The sequence below is a fragment of the Diadema setosum genome, chromosome 9 (assembly GCF_964275005.1).
Source record: "Diadema setosum chromosome 9, eeDiaSeto1, whole genome shotgun sequence".
NCBI lineage: Eukaryota > Metazoa > Echinodermata > Echinoidea > Diadematoida > Diadematidae > Diadema > Diadema setosum.
This window is the reverse complement of record NC_092693.1, coordinates 35175974-35198592: the sequence shown is the minus strand read 5'-3', so window position 1 is coordinate 35198592 and position 22619 is coordinate 35175974. Positions and strand designations below refer to the sequence as shown.

Here is a 22619-nt window from a genome sequence, read left to right as displayed (position 1 = left end):
CATGCACGGACATGCAAAGAGTGTGCAGCAAAAAAAAAAGCCTAACTGCACGCGCACTGACATCACAAATGCATACTTTAGCAAATTTTGAATTTGATTTTGTTTTTAGTTTTCACCAACTGATTCCAATCTGGAGGTATAATCTAAACCATAACCCCAAAATTCCATGCATCATCATGACATGTGATCAAAGCGCTGCCAATTAGTCCACTGACATGAAAACACCCTACATGGGCTTCACTCGAGCACTTCTCTGGGAGCCACAGACGTCATGTTGGTGAGGTCATTTTGTAAATGATGTCTGCTCTGATAGTACAAAGTGTATGAGAAGTCCTACAAGTCCAGGCAGGCTACCCCAAGCTTCAAATAGCAACCAATGGCAACCCACGGCATGAGACTCAAGATGACTGTATGGCATTGAGCAGCAAAAGAAATGAAAAATGAAGAAAGAAAGAAATGAAAAATAAAAATAAATGAATAAAAGTAACAACAACAATAATAACATAATTATCAAAAAAAAAAAAACATCATTGAACAAGGTGTGTCACTGTATCACATCACTCTGCTCAGGGAAGTGCTATAACACTAAACATCATCCTAACGTCATTACTCATTTATTGCTTGATGGCTGCTACCTACAAAACCTACTACGTAAAGAAGTAGACTGAAAAAACCCTGTGTTCCCATCAAAGCCGAGTGCATAGTGCTTTCAATATTATTAAGGATTTTCTTTTGGCAAGAGGTGATTAAAGCCAGCCATTAACTATGCCAATAATTAAAAGGTTAAGCAAGATTAACTGTCATTGCCATGCACATACCGTATCTTCACTGCCGTTATAGAAGCTGTGCACAGAATGCAATTGCCAAAATAATCAAAGATGAAAGCCAAACATTCTATTCAGAGATCCATAGTCATAGTCACTAGCATGGATGACTAAGATTCGTAAAGCGAGTCTGTGAATTCTATCATTTCAAACTACAATGGCTTCATTTTGATGTTGATGCTGCATATCAAAATCAAAAGAACACACACAGGTAGGTTACAGAACCATCACACGTTAACATTACTCGGTCTGCTCTGAATCTACTTCGTTCAAAATCTAATGAAGACTATACGGATCAATGCGACTTCGCTAGAACTCTTTGACAGTGGTCAAGATTCCACTATACTTCGTTCATTCCCGGGTGTGTGCATTTATACCAATTCCTCACATGAATTCACTACACAATGAATCACAGACAGCGTCTACGTACACTAACTCAGTTTTGAAAGAACAAAATCTTTCTTGCCTTGGTAACCTGTACTGCATGTGCTAATGCCTGAATAGCACTGATGTCTTGTTCAACATGTCTTCACAAGGCAAGAATAACTGGATGTCACTCAAGAGAACAGAGAGCCATATTATACCCCATTCCACGATGTCTGAAATTTCCCCCATTCATTTTAAGATGAGAAAACAGCACTGAAGCCCAAGTCACAAATCCCCAATAACACCTCTGGCTGGTGAACAGCAGAATTTTGCAGAAAATCTAACTTTGAATGCAGAGGTCTGTATTTTTCTTTTCTGTCTCTCTTTCAGGCACAGAGGAGAATGCTAATGGCCACAGAAGGCTGCTGGAATGAATTCCACATTCAGCCAGGTTTTGTGAATAGAGGTGACAAATATTACATGCTGCCATTGAAAGAGGGTGCACATACTGTAGATGTTTTCACAGGCTTATGGTGCTGACTTTCACAGAGCTGTACCAAGCTATAAGTCAGTCAGTCTAGCAGTATCTTCTGAGGATTGTAAGATCACCTTGCATGTTTTTGCCAGTACAAGAGAAATACTTTCATGCAGCAGCTGTTTAACTACGGATGCAAGAGGTTGCCTTAAACTTGGCTGCAGCAATGGACATCAACATGCAAGCAAAAAAAGCAAATAACAAAACTAGAAAAGAAATGGACAGGGAGGTGTGACTTGGGGCTTCAGTTTTCAAATGCACTCACTGTATGACAATCAAAATGATGGCAGAGCACATCATATCTCTGAAGCTTAACCCATTGAGGATGGGCTGATTTTGCTACAATATGCATTTCCCACAGACACTTGCCCGAGTATACTCGGGACTCGTCTTCAATGGGTTAAGACAATTTTTTGCTCTGCTTTTCAGACATTTAGTTTTCTGTTTCTTTTTGACATTTTTCAGGGAGTGACTGCATTTAGATCAAGTCATCCACTCTCATCCAGGGTTGCCATGGCAACGCGAGCTTGAGAAACATGATGCTATGCGTTGGACATTAAAAACATTTTAATGGACAGCAGAATGGTGGGAAAAAGAATAAAAAAATGCTCTTGGTGCTAATAACGTCACTCAGGTGGTGCAACAATATTCCACATGGTTTTCCCCGAGACAGACAGTGGATTCCATGCAAAGCGATCATGGACCAAGAATTCACTCTTCACACGGCATCAATAATCCAACAAAATGCTCCCAGCGACTCCTGCCGCAGCTCAGAACATTTCTTTTGCCATCCAAAAGACCAGTCCTTCTGGAGCCTTGCTGCTCTGACAGGGTTTCCCCCTCACGCCCCCTACACCCCACTTGATTTGGGGGAAGAGAGAGGTGCAGGACGCCCACAGTCCTGTGATGAGCCCGATCTATTCCAGCTGGGCCAGCAGGAGGTGTAGCTCCCGGAAGGTGCTGCCCAGCTTGCCAGACACGTGCTGCTTGTCTTCCACGGTCCCACGGACAGCGATCAAGTAGGTGTAGCACTTGCTGCACTTCCTGTACCTGAGAGAGAGAGGGTGGGGGTGGGAGAGAGAGAGAGGGTCATGGAGTGACTGTATCTGAGCATCAAAGACATACTGTATACGCCATATATTTCGCGAGTCTAAATTTCTGTGAATCGGGAATTCCCGACGATTTCGCCAGTGGTTAGATTCGCGATCATGGAGTCCTGTACTGAACGGAGAAATGTACATGCGTACGTCACGTCCACATCGGGATCAGAGTCAATATTTTTGCGTGTCTTTAACTTCGCAAATAGCACCAAAATAAAAACTTCGCGAAATATTCGACATATACAGTGCTTTCGCCATTGAAAATATACAGATACAAACGTACTATTAATGTAGTAGAGTAGCAGAATTAGTAATAGTAGTTAGTAAAACTAGAAGTAGTAGTAGTAGTAGTGTAGTAGAAGTAGTAGTTGTAGTGGTTGTTGTTGTCATACGTAGTAGTAGTAGCAGTAGTAGTAGTAGAATAGTAAAGGTAGTAGTAGTAGTAGTAGTAGTAGTAGTAGTAGTAGTAGTAGTAGTAGTAGTAGTAGTAGAAGTAATAGTAAAGGTAGTAGTAGTAGTAGTAGTAGTAGTAGTAGTAGTAGTAGTAGTAGTAGTAGTAGTAGTAGTAGTAGTAGTAGTAGTAGTAGTAGTAGTAGTGGCAGTACGTTGTAGTAGTAGTAGTAGTAGTAGTAGTAGTAGTAGTAGTAGTAGTAGTGGCAGTACGTTGTAGTAGTAATATCAATATTATCATCATTTTGATCAAATGCATACTTATTTTGATGATCAATGCGATGGCTATTAAAACACAACATTACATCCTGATTACTAAAGTGGATTTGAAATGAATTATGATTATTCCATTTGTTTCACTCGCCACAGAGGAAACACTGAATGCTTGCAAAGCAACCAACCACCGGACCGACCCCTAACTGAGATACAGTGCCTTTATACCAAGGGGCTCAACCCTTGTTGCCATGGGCCTCAAACCAGGGATGTCACAATTCTTGGTAATGCCAATACCTAAGTGCCGTGCGCAGAGCAGTGCTTTAGATGCATTATGGGATAGCTCAGTCAGGGGACAAACTTGCCCTGGTTTTGGCTGCATATGCACTCAGGTCACATTCTGTCTTTATCCAGGGGTATTTTTTGTGGAAGATTTCTTCACTTTCCATCTTGTGACCAGCACATTGAAGCCATGCAGTAGTGAACCATGACTCTAGTGACTGCAGATCAGTAAAATTTAGAAACTGTCAACTCTTTTAAAGCTGAATTATAGCCAAGAAAAAAGGAGTAATAACGTTAAAGCAGACAAATAACTCCATTGAATCATATGGAAACTGGGACGTGCGCGAGACAGCCGGAAGAGAACAATGGCACCGAGGAATCCCACAGTGCATCTGTGACAGGGCTCTCCAGCGAGCACAGAAGTTTTCTGCGCATTGGTGATACCAAGAACTGAAGGACAGCTTTGTTGACCAGTAGAAAGAGCAGTGTTCACTTACCTCTCTTCCCTCGTGATGTCCACTCCCGACGGTGGACATTTGATGTTCTGGTTGATGAGGTTGGTAAAATTTCTCAGTACCAGCTTCAGACAGGCACACGACGTTTGTACATAGCTGGATACCAAGAATAGGAGAGGCGGTACATAGTTAGTTTGTTTGTGAGCCACCGTGTTATTAAAATTCTGAGCAAATTCCTGTGTAGAGGGAGTGAATTTCTGCAAGCAGCTGAACAGACATAATAGCTGCCACATTTTGCTGAAACTGTGTCTGTGAATGAAAGTCCCATCCGGAGGACTGCGCATTGAGGATAAAGTGCCTTTATACCAATGGGCGCAAAGATTCAAATGCAAGAATATTCAGTGCTTTTCCTTTTAATCTGACGACGAAAAACAAAAATGTTCGTACAGCCACAACCATTACAATCACTGTTACTATTTCAGGAATTTGAATGAAGATGACAATTTTGAGATGATGAGACTTTTTGGCATGTTTCAATATTGCTACCTCACTCGATTCACATTGTTTTAGGTACAAGCAGATGATCATTCCACACACATGAACTAAACCTACTGAAGGTAATACACAGATGCTTTTAACAGTGAAATACTTAGCTCCAAGATAACAGTAAATACATGTATCAACTAACTTAAAGGGTAATAAACAATGCACTCATATATTTTTATTTTTATTTGAATGACCACTGAATGCCTGTTAACATCTCTGTGCAAATGCTACATTGTAAAAAGGTCCTTGCCCAAAAGTACAAGCATACTTCAGGGACATGTGAGTGCAGTCAAAGTGACACTCTAGAATGATATACCTAGCAGAAAGTGAAATTGTTTCTTACTTTTCATATTTACTTGTGAGCAGCTCCTTCAGTTTGGGGAGAACGACCACACATATATCTAGGTTCCATAATGACCTACAGAGGCAGAGACAGAAAACATCAAACAAGACTTTTCAATGTGTACTTTCGTCATCAAATATAAATAGAGGTATATGAATATGTGCACTATACCAGAAAACAACACACATTTCCCATAGATGCTTGTCCGAGTATACTCGGGACTCGTCCTCAATGGGTTAATAATCAAATTTCAAGTACATGAATGAAATGGTACAGTAACAAAAACAAATGAAGATATAAAGACAGAAAGAAAGAAATACAAAAAAAAAAAAAAAAATAACCGAGTGAAGTTATCTAACAGATCATCTGACTTCAATTAGGTACAATGACAGGAGGGTCAACTTACTTCTTGAGTAGCATGATGTTGAGAAGATCAACCAGAATAGCTTGGTCCTTCATGTTGACTGCCGACTCAATGGATGTCTGAAGATTAAAGCACAAGTATTTATTTTCTTTAACCACTAAAGTACAAACAGACACATGGCCATGGCATTTGAATAAGAAATGTTCATAAAATGATGCAGCCAAATCATTCACAGGGGATCAGATACAAGAATTGACCTAAATGCTTTACACAATATCCATACACACACACACACACACACACACACACACACACAAAAGATTCCAGCCTGTAAACCATGTACACTATTTATCCAATTCTCAGAAGTTTGGATGTTGTCAAAAGGACACTTGGAATTCCTGCAAAAATGCAAACCCACAGAATACACACGCAAATTTATCAAGAGTACATGGACCACAATCAACAGATTGTTACTCCAGCACAGTGGAGAGATACTGAACAAATATATGCAGAACCAGTTAATGCAAAGGACGGAGACCCTTTTTTTTCTGTAAAATTCATTTCAACGATGAAAAGTATGTATTAGTGTTGCAACAGATAGGAGTCTGGCAAGCCAATGATGTCATCATATCATGAGATTAGTATTTCTTTTTTTTATTTTTTATTTTTTTTTATCAGGACCATTATCTGAATATTTGTGAAAACATGCAAAACACTATTAAATTCCTTAACTTTCTCTTCTTGTTGTATTTTTTGCTATTTTTACTTTGTTCCACTCTGACTCCACTGATGTGAATGTACTTCTTCATCAAAGTCAACTGAAACACAGTGCCTCTTTAGTTGATTGATTCACAGACCTCCCTCCTCCCCCCCCCCCCCAAAAAAAAAAAAAAAAAATCTTTCTAACTGAAAAAAGGGATACTTTCGCTCAAAAGCAGGAAAGAAAGAACAGAAGTGTGTAGTAAAAATTTTAAGAAATATAGGAATCTGCTGTTGAAAGAAGAGCTGGGAATGGTCAAAATTCAGATTCTTTCCTCAAAAGTCAGAATGATTGGGAGGTCTGAATTCATTACAACGTACGATAAGTCCAAAGAAACAAAATGAGCGACTCACCTTGACGTCTCCCGCTGACCAAATGGCCCTGATGACGTCCAGGTTGCGGTGCCTACTGGACAGAACCTGGCACATGGAGCTGTGGCCCTTTCGTAGACTCTCCATCCTCTCCGCATCGTTCTGCCTCCGGCTTGTCGGGGCCGGGCCACCGGGGGCTTGGGCCTGGTGTTGCTGCAATGCAATGGCACATGCAAAAGGCTCAAGTGCCCATTTCATACGGAGTCTAGCAGAAATACATTGTAGTAAGACAGAATCTACAGCGACTTGAGGCTTGGACTTTGTATTTCTGCAATGCATGGCACAAGCTAGCCTTTTGACAAGGCCCTCTCGCTGTACGATGGGGATAACAGGCGAGCGACACGAGTCCAGCTGAGTGCGACAGTGTGAGGGCCTTTTGAGATCTGCTTCACATATTATTATTCATGACCACATTAACCCCTACTGAATAGTAAAGCACCACTAAGGAGAAACTTGTGAGTTACAGGCATGCACCTCAATACGCAGAAATAATTCCAAAATAAGGAAGGTTTTTATATCGTGTTGCCAGGGCAGGAAGAGATATACTGTCAACTCTGCATATCAAAGTAAAACAAAACGGGACTGGGGAAAATGCACTGACTTTACAGGTGACGTTCTGTTTCTGCATCTACAGAGGAATGTAAACACACGTAAGGCAATGAATGTAAATTGGGACTTCCTTTTCACACTAGTTTCTGGATGTGTGAAATGCGTGAAAATTTTCATCATCGTGAAAATTTCCAATTTAAAGTATCAAGAAGTTTCCCACAGAGCCAGGGACACTTGGCAGCTAGCTGTAGCAGCAGCGCTGCATTTCATTTTAATTCAAAATTCAATGATTTTGCAAATATTTTGCATTTTGCAAGTGAATGGTGAGCATTTCATATATCATCGACATTGGGAAATGGTGTTTAGGGAGTTCTCACCGGTAGGAATGCATTCATGTCGAGGTTTGCTGGCTTGTTCCTGTCTGAGGGTATGATGGTGGAGGCGGGTTCTGGCATCTTGGCAGGAGGTGCCTGGATGAGAATTATGAAAGAAACAGTTGACATTATAGGCGCATTCCTTTCTTCCATGCAAATGATACAAATGTAGACTGTGTTTACACAGAATCATCTGTATGTACTATCAAAGGTAAAACATATTTTTGATACAAAGAGAAAATTGATATGTTTGTGTGGAGGAGTTGAACTTTGAAGTAAACAGCAAGTATGAAATCTGGCATGAAATAACTTCACAGACCCTGAAATGTTGAACATGTGTGAACATGTGTGAACATGTGTGAACATGTGTGAGATCATTGTGAAGACAATAGATGCCTAAAAACGTGCATAATGATGAACATGATACTAACATACCTGCCAACATTTCAAGATGAAATACGTATCTTACTCGTGGATTGCAAAAATCTTATTTTATATGCAAACTGAAGTTAAAAATCTTACTTTTGGTCAAATCTTCAGAAAATACACATGAAAGGTATATCTAAATATTTTTTAAAAATCTGATTTCTCTGACAGAAAATCTGATTTTGCTATTTTTAACGTAAAAAATCTTACTGAATCTGATAAAATCTTACTAGTTGGCAAGTATGTACTAAGAATCAGAAAGTGATGAATTTCACATTCACCTCCTTAGCTGGTACCGGCTTGGTTGCTGCAGGTGTTCGGCTCGGTGCCTGCTTGGCGTGCACAGGCTGCCAGTCATCTCCTGGCGGTGACGGTGCTTTGTTGGCCGGTGCCACTGCGGCTTGTGGCTGTGGTGCTGCAGGCTGTGGCTGGGATGGGCGGGATGAGGGTGGTGGTTCTGAGGCGCCGGGAACATCCAGCGGTGCCGGGAATGGTTGAGCTTTCCTCTCAGGTGAGCGGTCTGTGATACAAACATTCACAGGTTTGAAGGAACATAACAGTTAGGCAAAAAAAAAAAAAAAAAAAAAAAAAAAAAGAGAAAGAAATAATTCTATTGATTTAACTTGTCTGACATCCAACCCTACAAGTATCTTGACCCTCCACTTTTTTAAAATCAATTACGGAAGTGATGATTCTGTCTCTGTAATCAAATTTACTGTGCAGATAACTCAGGAGTATTGCATATATAAGTATATATCTGTATTGCAATATGAAATATGTGCTTCCAGCAGGTCAACATCAGCAAGAATTTAACCACTTTCTCTTCATTTTTTTTTTTTTTTTTTTTTTTTTGTTTGTGAGCATGCCCAATGGCGCTAGATGCCACTCAATGAAACCCACGCATGGTGTGTGCAAGCATGCTCCTACGTACAAGCAAACACAACAAAAACTCCCTACCCGCTCTATTTTGCAGAAGCCCAATATTCAAACACACTTATTTTCCCTCTAAGACATCCTCAATTGTTGGCTTATTCTGTTTGCGGTACTTACCTATCCTAGACTTTGGGCTGAAGATTTTTGCATAATTCTCGGGGTCCCTGATGTCGGCGGTCGATGTGGAGTCGTCGTCTTTTCCCTCGTCTTGTGTCGGAGACTGTCTCTCTGGTTCTGACTTTACATCTGGTTGCCTTTTGGAAGAGTACCCATGAAACATGACAACAAAAACACATATTGAAAAACAACATAGGGTAAAAAATGGTGAGCATGATGAAGAAATGGAAACTCCGAAGCCTCTAGGAATTTTCGTAGGTTAACGGGACCAGTACTTCCTCCTACTGCTAGACATGAAAGATGTTCTGAAGTTATTTCATATCTTAGCAGAAAAAAACTCTGTATTTAACAAATTCTAAGCGACTTTATTCAACAAGCTTATGACTCATTGGCTTTTAAAATGCAGAAGATGGTGATATGGAACCCACTAACATTCGACTGTATCTTAATCGTCAGGGGAAATAAAAATTACAGGCATTCATTTTTTTTTTCTTTAGGTTTGGCAGTTGTGGACAAATTAATTTTGCACGAAGTTTCTGGGCAAATAAGGCCCAAAATCTCAAGGATTTGTATTTATTTCCTTTTTGTTTTGGTCACTGATCTTATGTATTTAGGAAATTTATTATTTTTCAAAGTCATTGTTGCTACAAAGAGTCAGAAGGGAATTCAAACGAAACTGTGATCAGGAATACTGGTGCACATTCTGAGAAAGAAAAGCTGGGGGGGGGGGGGAGAGAAAACTTCATAAGAGGACAAAATACATTAAGCAAGAATGTGGTACTGTATCTTGATTTCAAAAAGCCTATCTTACACATTGCACCCGAGGGTCTTTTGTGCTCACTTGTTCACCTGTCACACATTCTGCATAGAGACAATTTGAATCAATTGAGATCCTATCACCCTTGGGATAATACCTGCCAAGTTTTGTAAAAATCTGTCACATATTTTAAAGAAGAAGCTGAAAATGTTAAAAGTTCATGCATGATGTACGATGGACAATGAATAATCATAATAGCTCACATGAGCCTGCTCCGGTGAGCTAAAAAGAAGGGGAGGGGGAAGAAAAATGATCACCTTTGTTTGCTGGATGTGGTATGCGGTCGCTCACGGACAAAGTTTTTCCTGCCACTGGCTGTCAGGGGCTTGGGAGGAACATCATCCCCAGCAGGCATCTCGCTGGGCTGACTCTGGGGCTCTTGCGCTAGCCCTGTAGTACTCATTCTCTGTTTATAAGGAACAAATAAACAAGCACATACATTAATAAGAAAAATAAAAACCACTTTAGGTGAAGGCCTGTTGGCTGACAATGCAGCATTTTGACAAAAACTGTATCAGTCTCAGTCTAGGTGTTTATCGTATTATTTCAGGTATTTGGTTGAGTGAACCGAGTTTTGCATGTTTTGCATTTTGCTGCCTATCGAAATGGTGATAGCAACAGCATAAATTCTCATGGACTGCAAAAAGTGGAGATAATTTTTTGTGAGTTTTGTGTTGATTACCATTCTGCTCATTATTTGTTATCACATTGCATAAGATGAGCAAATCACACCATTCTAAAATTTGTTGCTAGAAGACCAAACACTTGCAATTGCCTGAGTATTACTCGGGGCAGAAAATGAGTTTAACATTCTTGGGTTCAAAAACACTCGTACAAATGAAATGCGTTTTCTTATGTTCACATTCAGTTGATTTAGGTATTATCAACACTGTATACAACCACAACCATCACCACAAGAACCTTCTTCTTTTTCAATAAACTTCACCGTGTACACACTTCACCGTGTACTGGACATAAGCTTACTGAAAGATCTGCGACGTAAACGGAGACGTTGGTGGAATTGTAGGAGGCGCCGATGAGCTGCGTGGAGGCGACCACCGAGTCGGCCACCCGGCCCCAGCCCATGGAGAAGGTGTCGAAGCAGCGGATGGGCTCCCAGCCAAACACGTGCAGCATGTCCTGGCTGCCACAGAACAGGTAGCTGCCCTCCGGATGGAATGATATTGACCTTCACCGAGGGAAAGGGCATCAACAAGCAATAGTGGGTTTTGTAAGATTTGTAAGATTTTATTGACTCGATCCCCTCTCGGGGTATGAGAGTACAAACATATTTACAATATATGAATACAAAAATATAAGTGATAATGTACATGTACATGTGAAAATAAAAGATATAAATAAACATGTTTACAAAACAAGGCGTAAAGGACGTTTTAACTACTCTACCACTATGTGTACACACATTTCACATCTACTTTACTTTCTACAAAACTACTGTCTTTCTTCTTTGGTTTTGAAGAAAACTGAACATAATCATTCTGACAAATTTGGCTAGTTTTTTCAAATGGCATGCATTAGCTGAATTGAATAGTTTGGCCATATGTAATGTGGGTTGAGAAAAGAGTTGGGGATTATCAAGCCTAGAAACCTGAATATTCTTATACACCAAACTGTGTACACATATCCATCACTGTTATACTGTATAAGCTCTTATTTTCACGAACCGCAGCTGGATTGAGAATTTAACAACATGCAAAATGTCTCCATGCGCTAGGGGAATAGTGCATTTACGTTAGCTTCAGCATTAATTCGCAAAAACAACATCTCGCAAAAATGTCTGTGACCTCCTCATTCACAAAAATACCGGTGTGCAAAAATGCCAGCATATACAGTATTCTATCATGTTACCAAAATTCTTTACATTTCCTTTTTAGCAAAGTATTTTTGCCATCTGTCCATCTCAATTCTAATATCTAGATTAATTTAATGCTGCATACTGAATTCAAAATCAAGATATAAGTTAATAGGTATAGACAACTTCAATAAAGATACAAACAGATCAACATAATTAATACATAAACGTATAGAAAATGAAAGGATAAAGAAGTATGCCTTCCTGTATGATATACATATAATTCAGAACTTGGCAATTCCATTTCAGGATTCAACTAAAATCATCCATCATGATGTGGCATTCAAGGACCAGGTCTTACCTAACAGTACTGGCACCAGGACTGGTGGAGCTTACAAGCTGGAACGTCTCAAGGTCCCAGAATTGAACAGTTCTGTGGATGAAATTTTACAAAATGTAATAGATCAATGCAACGATTGTCATCAAAATTGAGTGACATATTTCCACATATCGATCAGGAATCTTAGCTGTATAGCAGAATTTTGTCTTCACAAGTGGTATATCTCATGCTGTGAGATTTCGTATTAAAGTATATCAACTGTGACAAAGTAAATTTGCTTGTTGCGCTTTGAAATACTGACTTCAAACGATGAAACTTTAAAATTGGCCTTGCTACATGTATTTTCAGACTTGCAACCCAAATTAGATGACATATTCAACATTTCTCAAGTTAGTGCAAACAAAGTACAAATTGTCGACTTTGAACTTTACTTTCAAGTATTGTGATATCAACTTTAAAGAACCTTACCCCTACCTGCATAATGCTAATCAGGGTACCAAGTAGCCTTTAAACAAGGCGACTCGCTCTGCGTGCCCCCGTATAGCGCGTTTACCCCACAAACCTGTTGGCCGGCGAGCGGAGCGAGCCGCCTTTATCCACTCGTTCACGATGCGGGAAATTAATAATTCATTAGATATAGAGCAACGTGTTTTCAGCTCATGAATAATTAATTTTCGCAGCATTCAACCAATGAGATAAGAGAATTTCCCACGGCAAGTGTCATGGACTCGTTTATTATTTGATGGGGTATTTTTTCGGATAATTATAAAATTTACTTCTTTTTAGTCATTTAATTTTATATCGTACAATTTTCTGTGCTTCTTATAACTATTTTATCTGTCTTTATTTCTTTAAAAAATAATGTAGTAGAAATTTCTGGATAATATTTAGCTTTTTTTAAAAAATTTTCTACCCACTAATTTATTGACGATTGCCAGAGAAAACATTATCGCCTTTGCTCCACGATTATACACTTTTTCAATTACGTTTTGTCCATATGCCCGCGTGCCAATCGTCCTCGGTAACGGTTAATAACAATAATAAAAGGCTAGTTTAAGACTAGGCTTGTTTTCGACGATCACCTGTTTTCTTGCATGTTGTGTTTTCCAACACTATTTATCATGGATATAGCGTTTTAATGACATTTTTTGGGTATCAGACTGCGTTGTAACTGTGCAAAAAATGGATTCCAAATGGAGAAAAGTTCGGAAATGTATCAAGTGTGGCAAAGATGTTCTGATCTGTAGAAATTACAGGAGGATCAACAGCAGTATCGCAGAAAACTTACGGAAATTTGGATTCGATCTGCAAAACACTACTGCCGATGAACGTGAAATGGGAACCAGGACACAATCATCGCCTCATGCACAGGGCCAAGCCCAAGGCCAGGGTGCTGTTTTAGCAGGAGATCGGGAGGGGCCACTCTTTCAGGGTCTGTACATTTGCCGATCATGTTTAAACCAATTAAACAAGATGACTGAGCTAGTAGATACATATAGTGTGACAGCAGCACCAAAGCCTTCAACCGAAGCATTTTCGCCCAAGTTCGAGATGCCAAAATATGGAGCCAGACCAAAGAGGATGAGTGATGAAAGTCCAAATGTACACATGCGAAAGAGCAAAACTTTCAGATGTTATTCGCCAAAAACAAAATCACCCATGAGATCAGCACCCTCAGTAACGCTAGCTTCAGGAAGTAGAAAGAAAAGGCTTGACTTCACACCCACACAATGTATACATGTAAGTAGAGTCTAGATCTAGTCTAGCTACACGCAGCCACTGTATTATAGGGACAGCGGCTGCACCTCTATTCCTTCGAAGACGTTGTCATTTTTCAGTGTGGTTGTGCGACTCCTTCATGAATATCTTTATTAATCATGGAAAACTAAAATACAAGGAATTATCGTAATCTATGATAATCATTCAATAATCGGTATACGATTTTTTGTTTAATTACGTCAACAACTCACCGAAATCTGTGGCTGAAATCAGGTCTGTAAACGTCCTTATTGCTTCACTCCTCATCTGCGTGTTATTTGAATGGCATTCACTCTCGTATACTACAACGTACAACGTAGGTAGTTGGAGAGGCGCCATGTAACGTTGATTGTGAGGCACCGAGAAACAATGTGTGACGTCATTAACCCCTTATCAATATTTATGAATAGGTGAGCGATCGTAATTTTGACTGGTTAACTATTCTTATTCTACTTAATATCAACGAGGCTTGCCTTGGTGCCGTGTGTATTTTCTGCGTCAAATTTGTACGCAAACTTGTCAAAGAATATAAAGCAACAACAACGACAAAAGTACACATCCCTGAACGAGTGGATAAAGGCGGCTCACTCCGCTCGCCGGCCAACAGGTTTGTGGTGTAAACGCGCTATACGGGGGCACGCAGAGCGAGTCGCCTTGTTTAAAGGCTAGGTACCAAGTTGATTAGCTCTAAATGTATTTTCAGGATAGTGCCCCTATTAGTCTGTATTGCCTTAGTCATTCCTTTCAAATACACTGTATGTAACTGGTCTCAAAAGTTTCTTCATTGATTTCACAATAACAGTTTAAGGATTAAAGGGATTGTATAGTTTTGGTCGAGACCCAACTTCTCTTTTCTAACATTTTTTAGCTAAAATAATGAAAAAACTTCCTATGAAATATGAAAGAGCATATAATTCCAAGAGGAATTTAATGTTTATTTGATGAAAATTGGTTTTATAATGGCTGAGATATCCAAAAAAGTGATCGTTATAAAAGGTGGGACCTACATTTTATTACAATTGCTTTGTTTTACTTTGTTTTTGGACGTCTCAGCAATTTCGAAACCGATTTTCATAAAATAACCTTTGAATTTCTCTTAGAATGGTATGCTCTCTACTATTTCATAAGTGGTTTCTTGGTATCTCACAAAAAGAACACCAAAAAAAAATACCATACCATCCCTTTAATCTGTTATTGTTCTGTCATAATTTCCGCTGGAAAGAAATCCTTCCCTTTTAAAGAGAAAAACAAAACAAAACAAACAACATACCTGTCTGCACTGCCAGAGGCTAGCAGAAATTCGTTGGGATGAAACTCGATGCACGTCACGCTTCCCCTGTGGTTTTTGAATTCCTGAAACATCTTGCCCATGGTCAGATCCCACAGCTGCGGACAGAGAATTAAGAACAAACTGCCATGTCATATCTTGACGTAATTCGAATCCATCAGGGTGGTATGAAATTTGCAACACATCATCCTCTTTCTTCAGTTCAATCCACTCATTTTGAAATATCTATCCTGTCAATCGCCTATCCCTTTCCCGTGTGTCATAGTAAGGCCTACTATAACACAGGAAAAAGTGGAGGAATTATTCATGTTATGAAAGTGTTTGGCTAACAACAATGGGTGACTTTACTACAACAGACATTAGACCAGTCTGATCTTTTTATTGTTTTAATCGAAGTTAATTCATCTTTAGTAATGGTTTAGAGTCAGACAAACACCTACTTTCGAGGTCATTAAAGTCTGCAAAAAACATCATGCAATGTAAAGGTCATCTCATGGGTAGTTCTTTCAAGAAGAAAAGATGTAGTTTTCATATAAAGGAAAAGTAGGGTAGGGAAGCTGTTGATTAAAAACTCTACTCTGAGCTCATCAGGAGAAAATTCCCAGTGTCACTACAATGCAGAGTTTTGGCCTCATTCTCACCTTAATTGTTTTATCTTCACTTGCCGACACCAGCCACTTCCCGTCCGGACTGAACTTTATCATGTTGACCTGATTGCCGTGACCCTTGTAGGTATATATGCAGCCTTTTCTCCGCACATCCCAGAGCTAGAGCAAAAGTCAAAATTCGGGGAATACATAGCACATATCAATGTCAGTGGTCTGACGTCTCAGATCTTTTGACTCCAACATGAAAGTTCCATCAAAAGGGTGTACTGTAGGTACAATGTACTACTCAGATCTGCAATGATTTCTTTGACAATCTGGAGTCATAATAGAGAGCAAATTCTTGGTTGAAAATATCAGAGGAGAAAATTATCAAGGTTAGCAAGAAATGCCATATATTTCTAATTTATTTATTCATTTATTTATTTATTTATTTATTTACTTATTTATCATTATCATTATTATTTTTTTTTTTTGGAATTCACTTTGTAAGTATCAAGGACAATATCATACTTAATACAATGCTGCACACTGGCACTGGTCCAACGGTCCAGGACAAGTAAAAATCACTGTCGGACCGGTAACTTTTTCAGGAATGGACCAGTAAAAAATACAACTAGAAATGTCGCTAAGGCAACTGGTATACCTCCGCCATAATGCATGATTCTCCTAATAGGTCTATAGTACATGTGGACAATGTGTGATTACATTTTCACAAAACTGGCAAAATATTAAAATGACAAGTTTGTCACAAATGTGTTGAATGTTCACCTTCCTTGACCTAGGTTTAATTGGATGAATAGGAGAGCATGTATTTGGGAATTTAAGGACTTTAACTTGACTTTGACCCATTCATAAGTTTATGCACTGAGTAATTTTCAAGGTATGGAGAAAAAGTGCAATTTCTGTATTGAAAAGTACACTGTTACCATTTTCATCTGGCCTTTGGCCCTAAAATTCATAGGATAATCACTGTCAGGCAGAACACACATGCATAAATATGTAGTAAGTTTCAAGATAACTTGAGCCACTTCCAAGATATGGAGGAAAAAGTTAGTTCAGCACTTTCCCTTGATCTTTGACCTTTTGACCTTTGAGGCAAAAAAAAAAAAAAAAGTTTCCAGAGAATCACTATTAGGTTATACATGCATACACCAAGTGTAAAAAAAAAAAAATAATCCTGCTGGCATTGCATAAATATGAGGGAAATGGTAAAATTTTGAAGTGTTGCCCTTGACCTTTGACCCCTGACCTTTGACCCCATGAACACTAAATTCTCCAGATAATCACTGCCAGTCAGTACATGCATAAATACTATGTTCCATGAGGATACCTTGAAGGTACAGAGAAAAAAGTGAAGTTTTAATAATTTCACTTAACCTTTTGACCTTTGACCTCATGACCCCAAACTTTCACCAGAAAATCTTAATTGGGTAATACAATGTATACACTAAGTTTCAAGAAAATATCTTCAGGCATTGCATAGATATAGTGGAAATAGTGACATTTTATGTATTTGACCATGACCTTTTGACCTTTGACCTTGAGCATGTGCACCCAAAAGTTGATAGGCACAACTTCACCCCCTAATACACATACATGCCAAGTTTCATTAGGATACCTCAAAAGGATTTTTAGTTACGCTGTCCACAAAAGTCATTACGGACGGACGGACAACCCGAAAACATAATGCCTCCGGCACCACTTCGTGGCGGAGGCATAAAAACTGGGTACCTACTGGTCTGCCAGACAGGTCGGACCAGCAGAAGAAAAAAAAAAATGGGTTAGTGTGCAGCCCTGCTTAATAAGAAACAAAGGCACACCATCAAACACATAAGCAGAAACAAGCAGAATCATATGAAAGTGAGCTCATTTTCACCCTTTCAAAAGAATTATCATTTTCATTCAGATCAGAATTTTGAAAAGAAACTTGTACGATAGTGTGCTTGTGGGGTCAGGGTCAAAGACGCCCAGTTTACCTTGATATTTGTGTCCATGGATCCTGACGCTACAAATTCGCCATAGGGATGGAAATCTGTACATGTTATGCTGCTCTTGTGTCCTGTTAGGGTTCTGACAACTGTACAGAGAGAGAGAAAGAGAGAGAAAATGTGATAAAGCACCAACAAGATAATTATGCTCTTTCCTATCCTCAGAAATCAAATAGGTATAAGAGATTAATAGTTATGGTGGAAAGCAAACCTTTTTTCTTTTTTTTTTTTTGGAGGGGGGTCGGGGGATTCTGAGTTCCTATCAATCAGTCATGCAAATTTTCTCTTAAACCATATTTTGTTTTTGTCCTTTGTTTAGCCTTTGTTTTGTTTCTTTGTTGTTGTTATTTCCTAAGGGGGGATAAAGATGAATCACTAACTTTAGTAAGACCAGAAGCATTACATGCAAAAATAACAGCAGGTTGACAGGAATTTTTGCAAAACAACAGACATTCCAAAAGGCTTCTACATAGTGTACAAAAAACAAAACTGTCAAACATGTCAGACGTACATGTATACGGACTGACTTTTTTGTTCATCACTGTAAAACAAAATTGTTACAAATTGTCAAATTACTGCAGAAATTTGTGATGAAATTGGCAAGCAACCAATACTTCATAAAACTTTATCATTACAATGGAACTGTAAAGAATTTTTGTGACTTACTTTTTGCTGGCTCCAAGTCCCAGATCTTCATAGTTCCTGATCTCGAGCCAGCTATGACAAGTTCTTCACTGCTGTTGAACTTCACGCTCTCTATTGGCGATGTGTGTCCCGATAAACTCTGTCAAGAATACGGTCCCATTTGATCAATTGATTAACTTGGCCAAAGTGAAACGTATATAAGATCTGCAAAATGTGTTCAAAATTTATAAAGCTCCAAAAAGTTTCATCATTAGACAGGGATCACTTCCAGTACCAACAAAAGCAACCTCTATGCTTTTAACCCTATTCTAACTGGGGGGGGGGGGGGGGGTGGGGGGGGGGGTCAAATTGACCCCCCTCGACGTTTCGTGCCACGATTCCGCAACGCGCAAAGATTTTGCCGCGTCGTTTCATGACTTTTTTCATTTAAGTCTCCCGCATATTTTGAGACCAAATTTGCGACGTTTCGGGTACACCATTCTGAAGTTATGCAATGTTTTGCATATGTATGTCAACCCGAAAACCGCTCGAATTCATGATTTCGTGTGCAAATCCAATGTAAACTGTGTTTTTTTGTTTAAATGATATAAATTAGATTATTTCAACTTTTAACTCTTGAAATAAATCAATTCTAATGTAGATAAGCTTAAAAAAGTGCCTGCAACAAATTTTGGCAAAAAAACAACAGAAAACAAAAGATCGAAAAAACAATAAAATACATAAATTAACAAAACAATAAAACAAAAGAAAATTATTTTGATTGCGCTATTTTTTTACAAGAAAATTGTTTGATGTGTCTTGAGGAACTCTGACACAAAAATTTAATAATCCTTCAGTCTTTTTGATGGAGTTATAGGTGAAAATATGATTTCATGCGTTAATGTGCATAATTAATTTATTAAAAAATATGAAATCAACATTTTTCTATTGTATGACCATGTAATCTTGTAGTTGACATCCGGCTCTATGTTCAGGCAAAATTTTGCGGCGATCGCGCGATCGGTGGCCGAGATCTGAAGGGGGGGAGGGTCAAATTGACCCCCCCTGCAGTAAAAACTTGGTCTCAAATAGCCCAGTTAGAATAGGGTTAAGGAAGTTCAACCTTGTATGAAGGTGAAGTAAACAGTGAAAACTAATGATGATTGATTCAATCTTCAGAAGACGTTCAGCATTAGACTTGGGGTAAGTTGCCATTCAGGTCATCTGTACCATCACATTCTTAATTTGTTGTGACAAAGTGCTACTGTATCAGATGTTTGACCTTCATCGCTTACACCAGGTTTAGAGGAATTCTTCAAATGCTATAACATACACTTTCATTCAGAAATGATTTACAGAATTTATATCACATCCTAGCCATTTCTTTCCTGTTTCTGCATCAGATTCTAGGATAGTGTTTAACTTACACATATATCATGTAGATTCATTTAATTCAGTAGGTATAGTTTCTTTCTGATTAATACTTCATCAGGATACATCCTAACATTCATCCCGATTGATGGAGAACCCATGGAGCTGACATCATGCTTGTTGTCTAAAGAGCCGACATGCCCAGAATTTGAAGCGTACACCTCATAATGAGAAACAGAGTGATGGGTGCACTTTAAGGCCATCACAAACTATAGAACTTTAGGTTGCACGACTGACCGACTTGGATCTGAAATAAACAAGGGTATTTATTCTGAGGCTATTATGATTTATTTTGGATCCAAAGTCGGTCAGTCCTACAAGTCATGTCATAGGCCTACACTGTGCATTAGCCTAACCATAAAGATCTGACCACGGTCTCATTTCATAAAAGATGTTAGGATGGCAACTCTTGGGGGAATGGCAACTTCCAATAGCAACAGCCAATCAGGAAGCTGGATTCTTGTCATTACTATGACAATTGCTATTCCAGCAAGAGTTGCTATCACATCAACTTTTTTATGAAATGGGGCCCAGAACATCTGAAGGTTGGATTGATACTCACCATGATGCAGTTCTGTTTGCCAACTGCCCACATGTTGACCTTGGTGTCTTCGCCTCCCGTTACCATGACACGACCACTCTTGGGGCCCAAGGCCAGGCAATTCACATCGCTGCTGTGGGCCACCAACTCCTCTGGACAAATCCAAATGCACAACGTTTTGAGACAAACAAATTATTTGGGAAGAAATACATGTACAATGATGTTGGGTATTCAGTGGTAGAGATCCAGATCTATGTAGGGCCTAGAGGTGTCCACATCAAATTGCAACTGACTGCAACAAGAAAGTAAACAATTTGTGCCTGTGTACAATGTTCCTTTGGCAAAGCAGGCTGGCTTTGGTGCAAAGCTTGTGTTTTTTCTAGGTGAGATTATCCTCATTCACTGCATAAAATTCAGTTTGAAATTTATCACAAAATCACAACGCATCAAGCCATCAAGGCAATGAGCATGTGATGGGATGGTTTCACAACTGACCTACTGCACTGGTAGCACAGCAGTCACAAAGCCATAGAATGAACTTTATTGCCAGCATACACACAATAATTTTAGTTTTACCCGGTAAATTTATACTGTCTCACTCTCTATAATCATCACGATGCTCATGTACAATTCTAAACCAGGATCTAAATCAAATGATACTGAGATAGTACATAAAACTATTCACTGAATTCATTTTGATTACTTGCAGCTGGCAGTCAACAAGCCTGTTTTTTTTGTGTGTGTGTGTTTTCATTAGGATCAACTGCCTTGCTAGCATTCAATTAAAATTGCATTATGTTCAATATGAACACTGAGCTGTGTCTGTGAGTCAAAACATGTGGATTGTGAGTGACTTCATAGAGTAAATTAGCACACTAACAATGACTAACGTTAGAGTATGTTTCTAGACTCTAGATTATTTACGCGATTTATTGCAAATTTACCGCTAAAATTGCACAACCATTGATAGTCGAGTCCGCATAGGCTGGAAATTTAAGTAGGCCCAGTATATGGCCTACACATTGTATGATTGACTGACACAGTGACAGTGGACAAATGGTGGAGTGGGTGTTCCAAGTACTGTAGATTCCACCACGTCAAACGTAATGTCGTAATGAATGGACCTGATGATATTCAACATTTTAGGCATATTTCGGCCACACACTTACGAAGTTTCCATGCTCGTTTTGTTGTCATAGTCCTCCCTCAGATATTTGTGATTCCGTGGTGAAAATATCGTTACAGACTGTAATACAGTACAATGTTAGTTATCTGCTACCTCGCCCGAAGCAGGTTTGACTCAAATTCTGCACTTGTTGCCGACGTACTGCGAGTATACGGTTGACAAGCGCGCCTCTCCCAGAGTTACGGGCGACAAGACGAGAACCAATCGTGCAGCAAAAACAGCTGCTACTTCCAGCAATATTTCTGTGCTATTGGTTCTTACTGTAGGTAAACCCTTGATGTACTGATGACACTCGCCACATTCTTCTCATTTGACGAATAAAAATGTCACAATTCCTATCATAATGAGTGACAAGACATGCGGAACTGGATATGTCCTCCCATATCACGCACTCACTACGTCTAGCGCCATCTCTTCTCAAAGATGTTCTAATGCATATATATATCTGAACATAGCGACTATTTACGGGGCCTTTCATTCGTCGTCGCGTCTGGCTGGCTGTTCCATAAGATTCTTGAAAAGATGTAGGATATGATACTGTTGTATATTGTAGGTCCTAACTGCTTGAATTCTTGAACGAAAATGATAGAGCAAGAAGATAAGCCATTTAAACATTTGCAATAGACAAAAACAAAAACAAAAAACCCCAGAAATATCTTTACTGCACTATTTCCTTGTTTACTCCAAACTTAAATACTGCCAAAAAAAAAAAAAAAAAAAAAAATGATACCTACACTCGCCAACCGTATACAGCCTGGCACATAGGTGATTGCGAATCAATAGCCAATCAAAAAGTCTGTAACAGGCCGGGAACATCGCGATTTCTCTAACCAGTGGCGGATACAAATCAAAAGAAATATATGCGTAATCCAAGCAACTTTAATGAGTTAAAATATAAACGCTTTAGGAATGCTCTGAATGCTACAATATAAAGAAATGTGAAGAAACAATATTTTGAAAGGAAATTTGTTGTATATAGAAGTAATATTAAAGCAACTTGGAATCCCATAAATACACTCTTGAATAGAGGTGGTAAATGTGTTACTGATATGCAAATGAAATGTAATGGTGAACTAACTACTGACTCTCACAAAATTGCAAATGCTTTTCATTCATATTTTACTCAGGTTGGTCCAAATCTTGATAAGTTGATACCACAAAATAATTCTAACTTTATGAGTCATCTAGTGAACCCTCAGTGTTTGAATACCATTTAT

General features: G+C 39.0%; 1 protein-coding gene across 1 annotated transcript; it reads right to left on the bottom strand.

Moving 5' to 3' along the window:
- Positions 1-2524: 2524 nt before the first annotated feature.
- LOC140233047 (katanin p80 WD40 repeat-containing subunit B1-like) lies at positions 2525-21732 on the bottom strand. The gene is made up of 17 exons (XM_072313156.1): positions 21386-21732; positions 20238-20368; positions 18287-18404; positions 17609-17709; positions 15666-15791; positions 15007-15122; positions 12000-12071; positions 10810-11014; positions 10083-10231; positions 9009-9145; positions 8240-8478; positions 7536-7628; positions 6592-6762; positions 5521-5597; positions 5115-5189; positions 4268-4381; positions 2525-2775 (listed from the first exon to the last, which is right to left on the bottom strand). Exons 1-17 carry the CDS (start codon positions 21411-21413, stop codon positions 2643-2645), a joined length of 2085 nt encoding a protein of 694 aa, XP_072169257.1. The 5' UTR covers positions 21414-21732; the 3' UTR covers positions 2525-2642.
- Positions 21733-22619: the final 887 nt, after the last annotated feature.

Excerpts from the sequence above, each read along its gene's own strand:
- LOC140233047 (XM_072313156.1), bottom strand. The coding sequence starts at position 21,413 with ATGACAACAAAACGAGCATGGAAACTTC. Across the intron at positions 15,792-17,608 it reads CCATGGACACAAATATCAAG|CTCTGGGATGTGCGGAGAAA; the intron begins GTAAACTGGGCG and ends CTTTTGCTCTAG. Across the intron at positions 7,629-8,239 it reads AGCCGGTACCAGCTAAGGAG|GCACCTCCTGCCAAGATGCC; the intron begins GTGAATGTGAAA and ends ATTCTCATCCAG.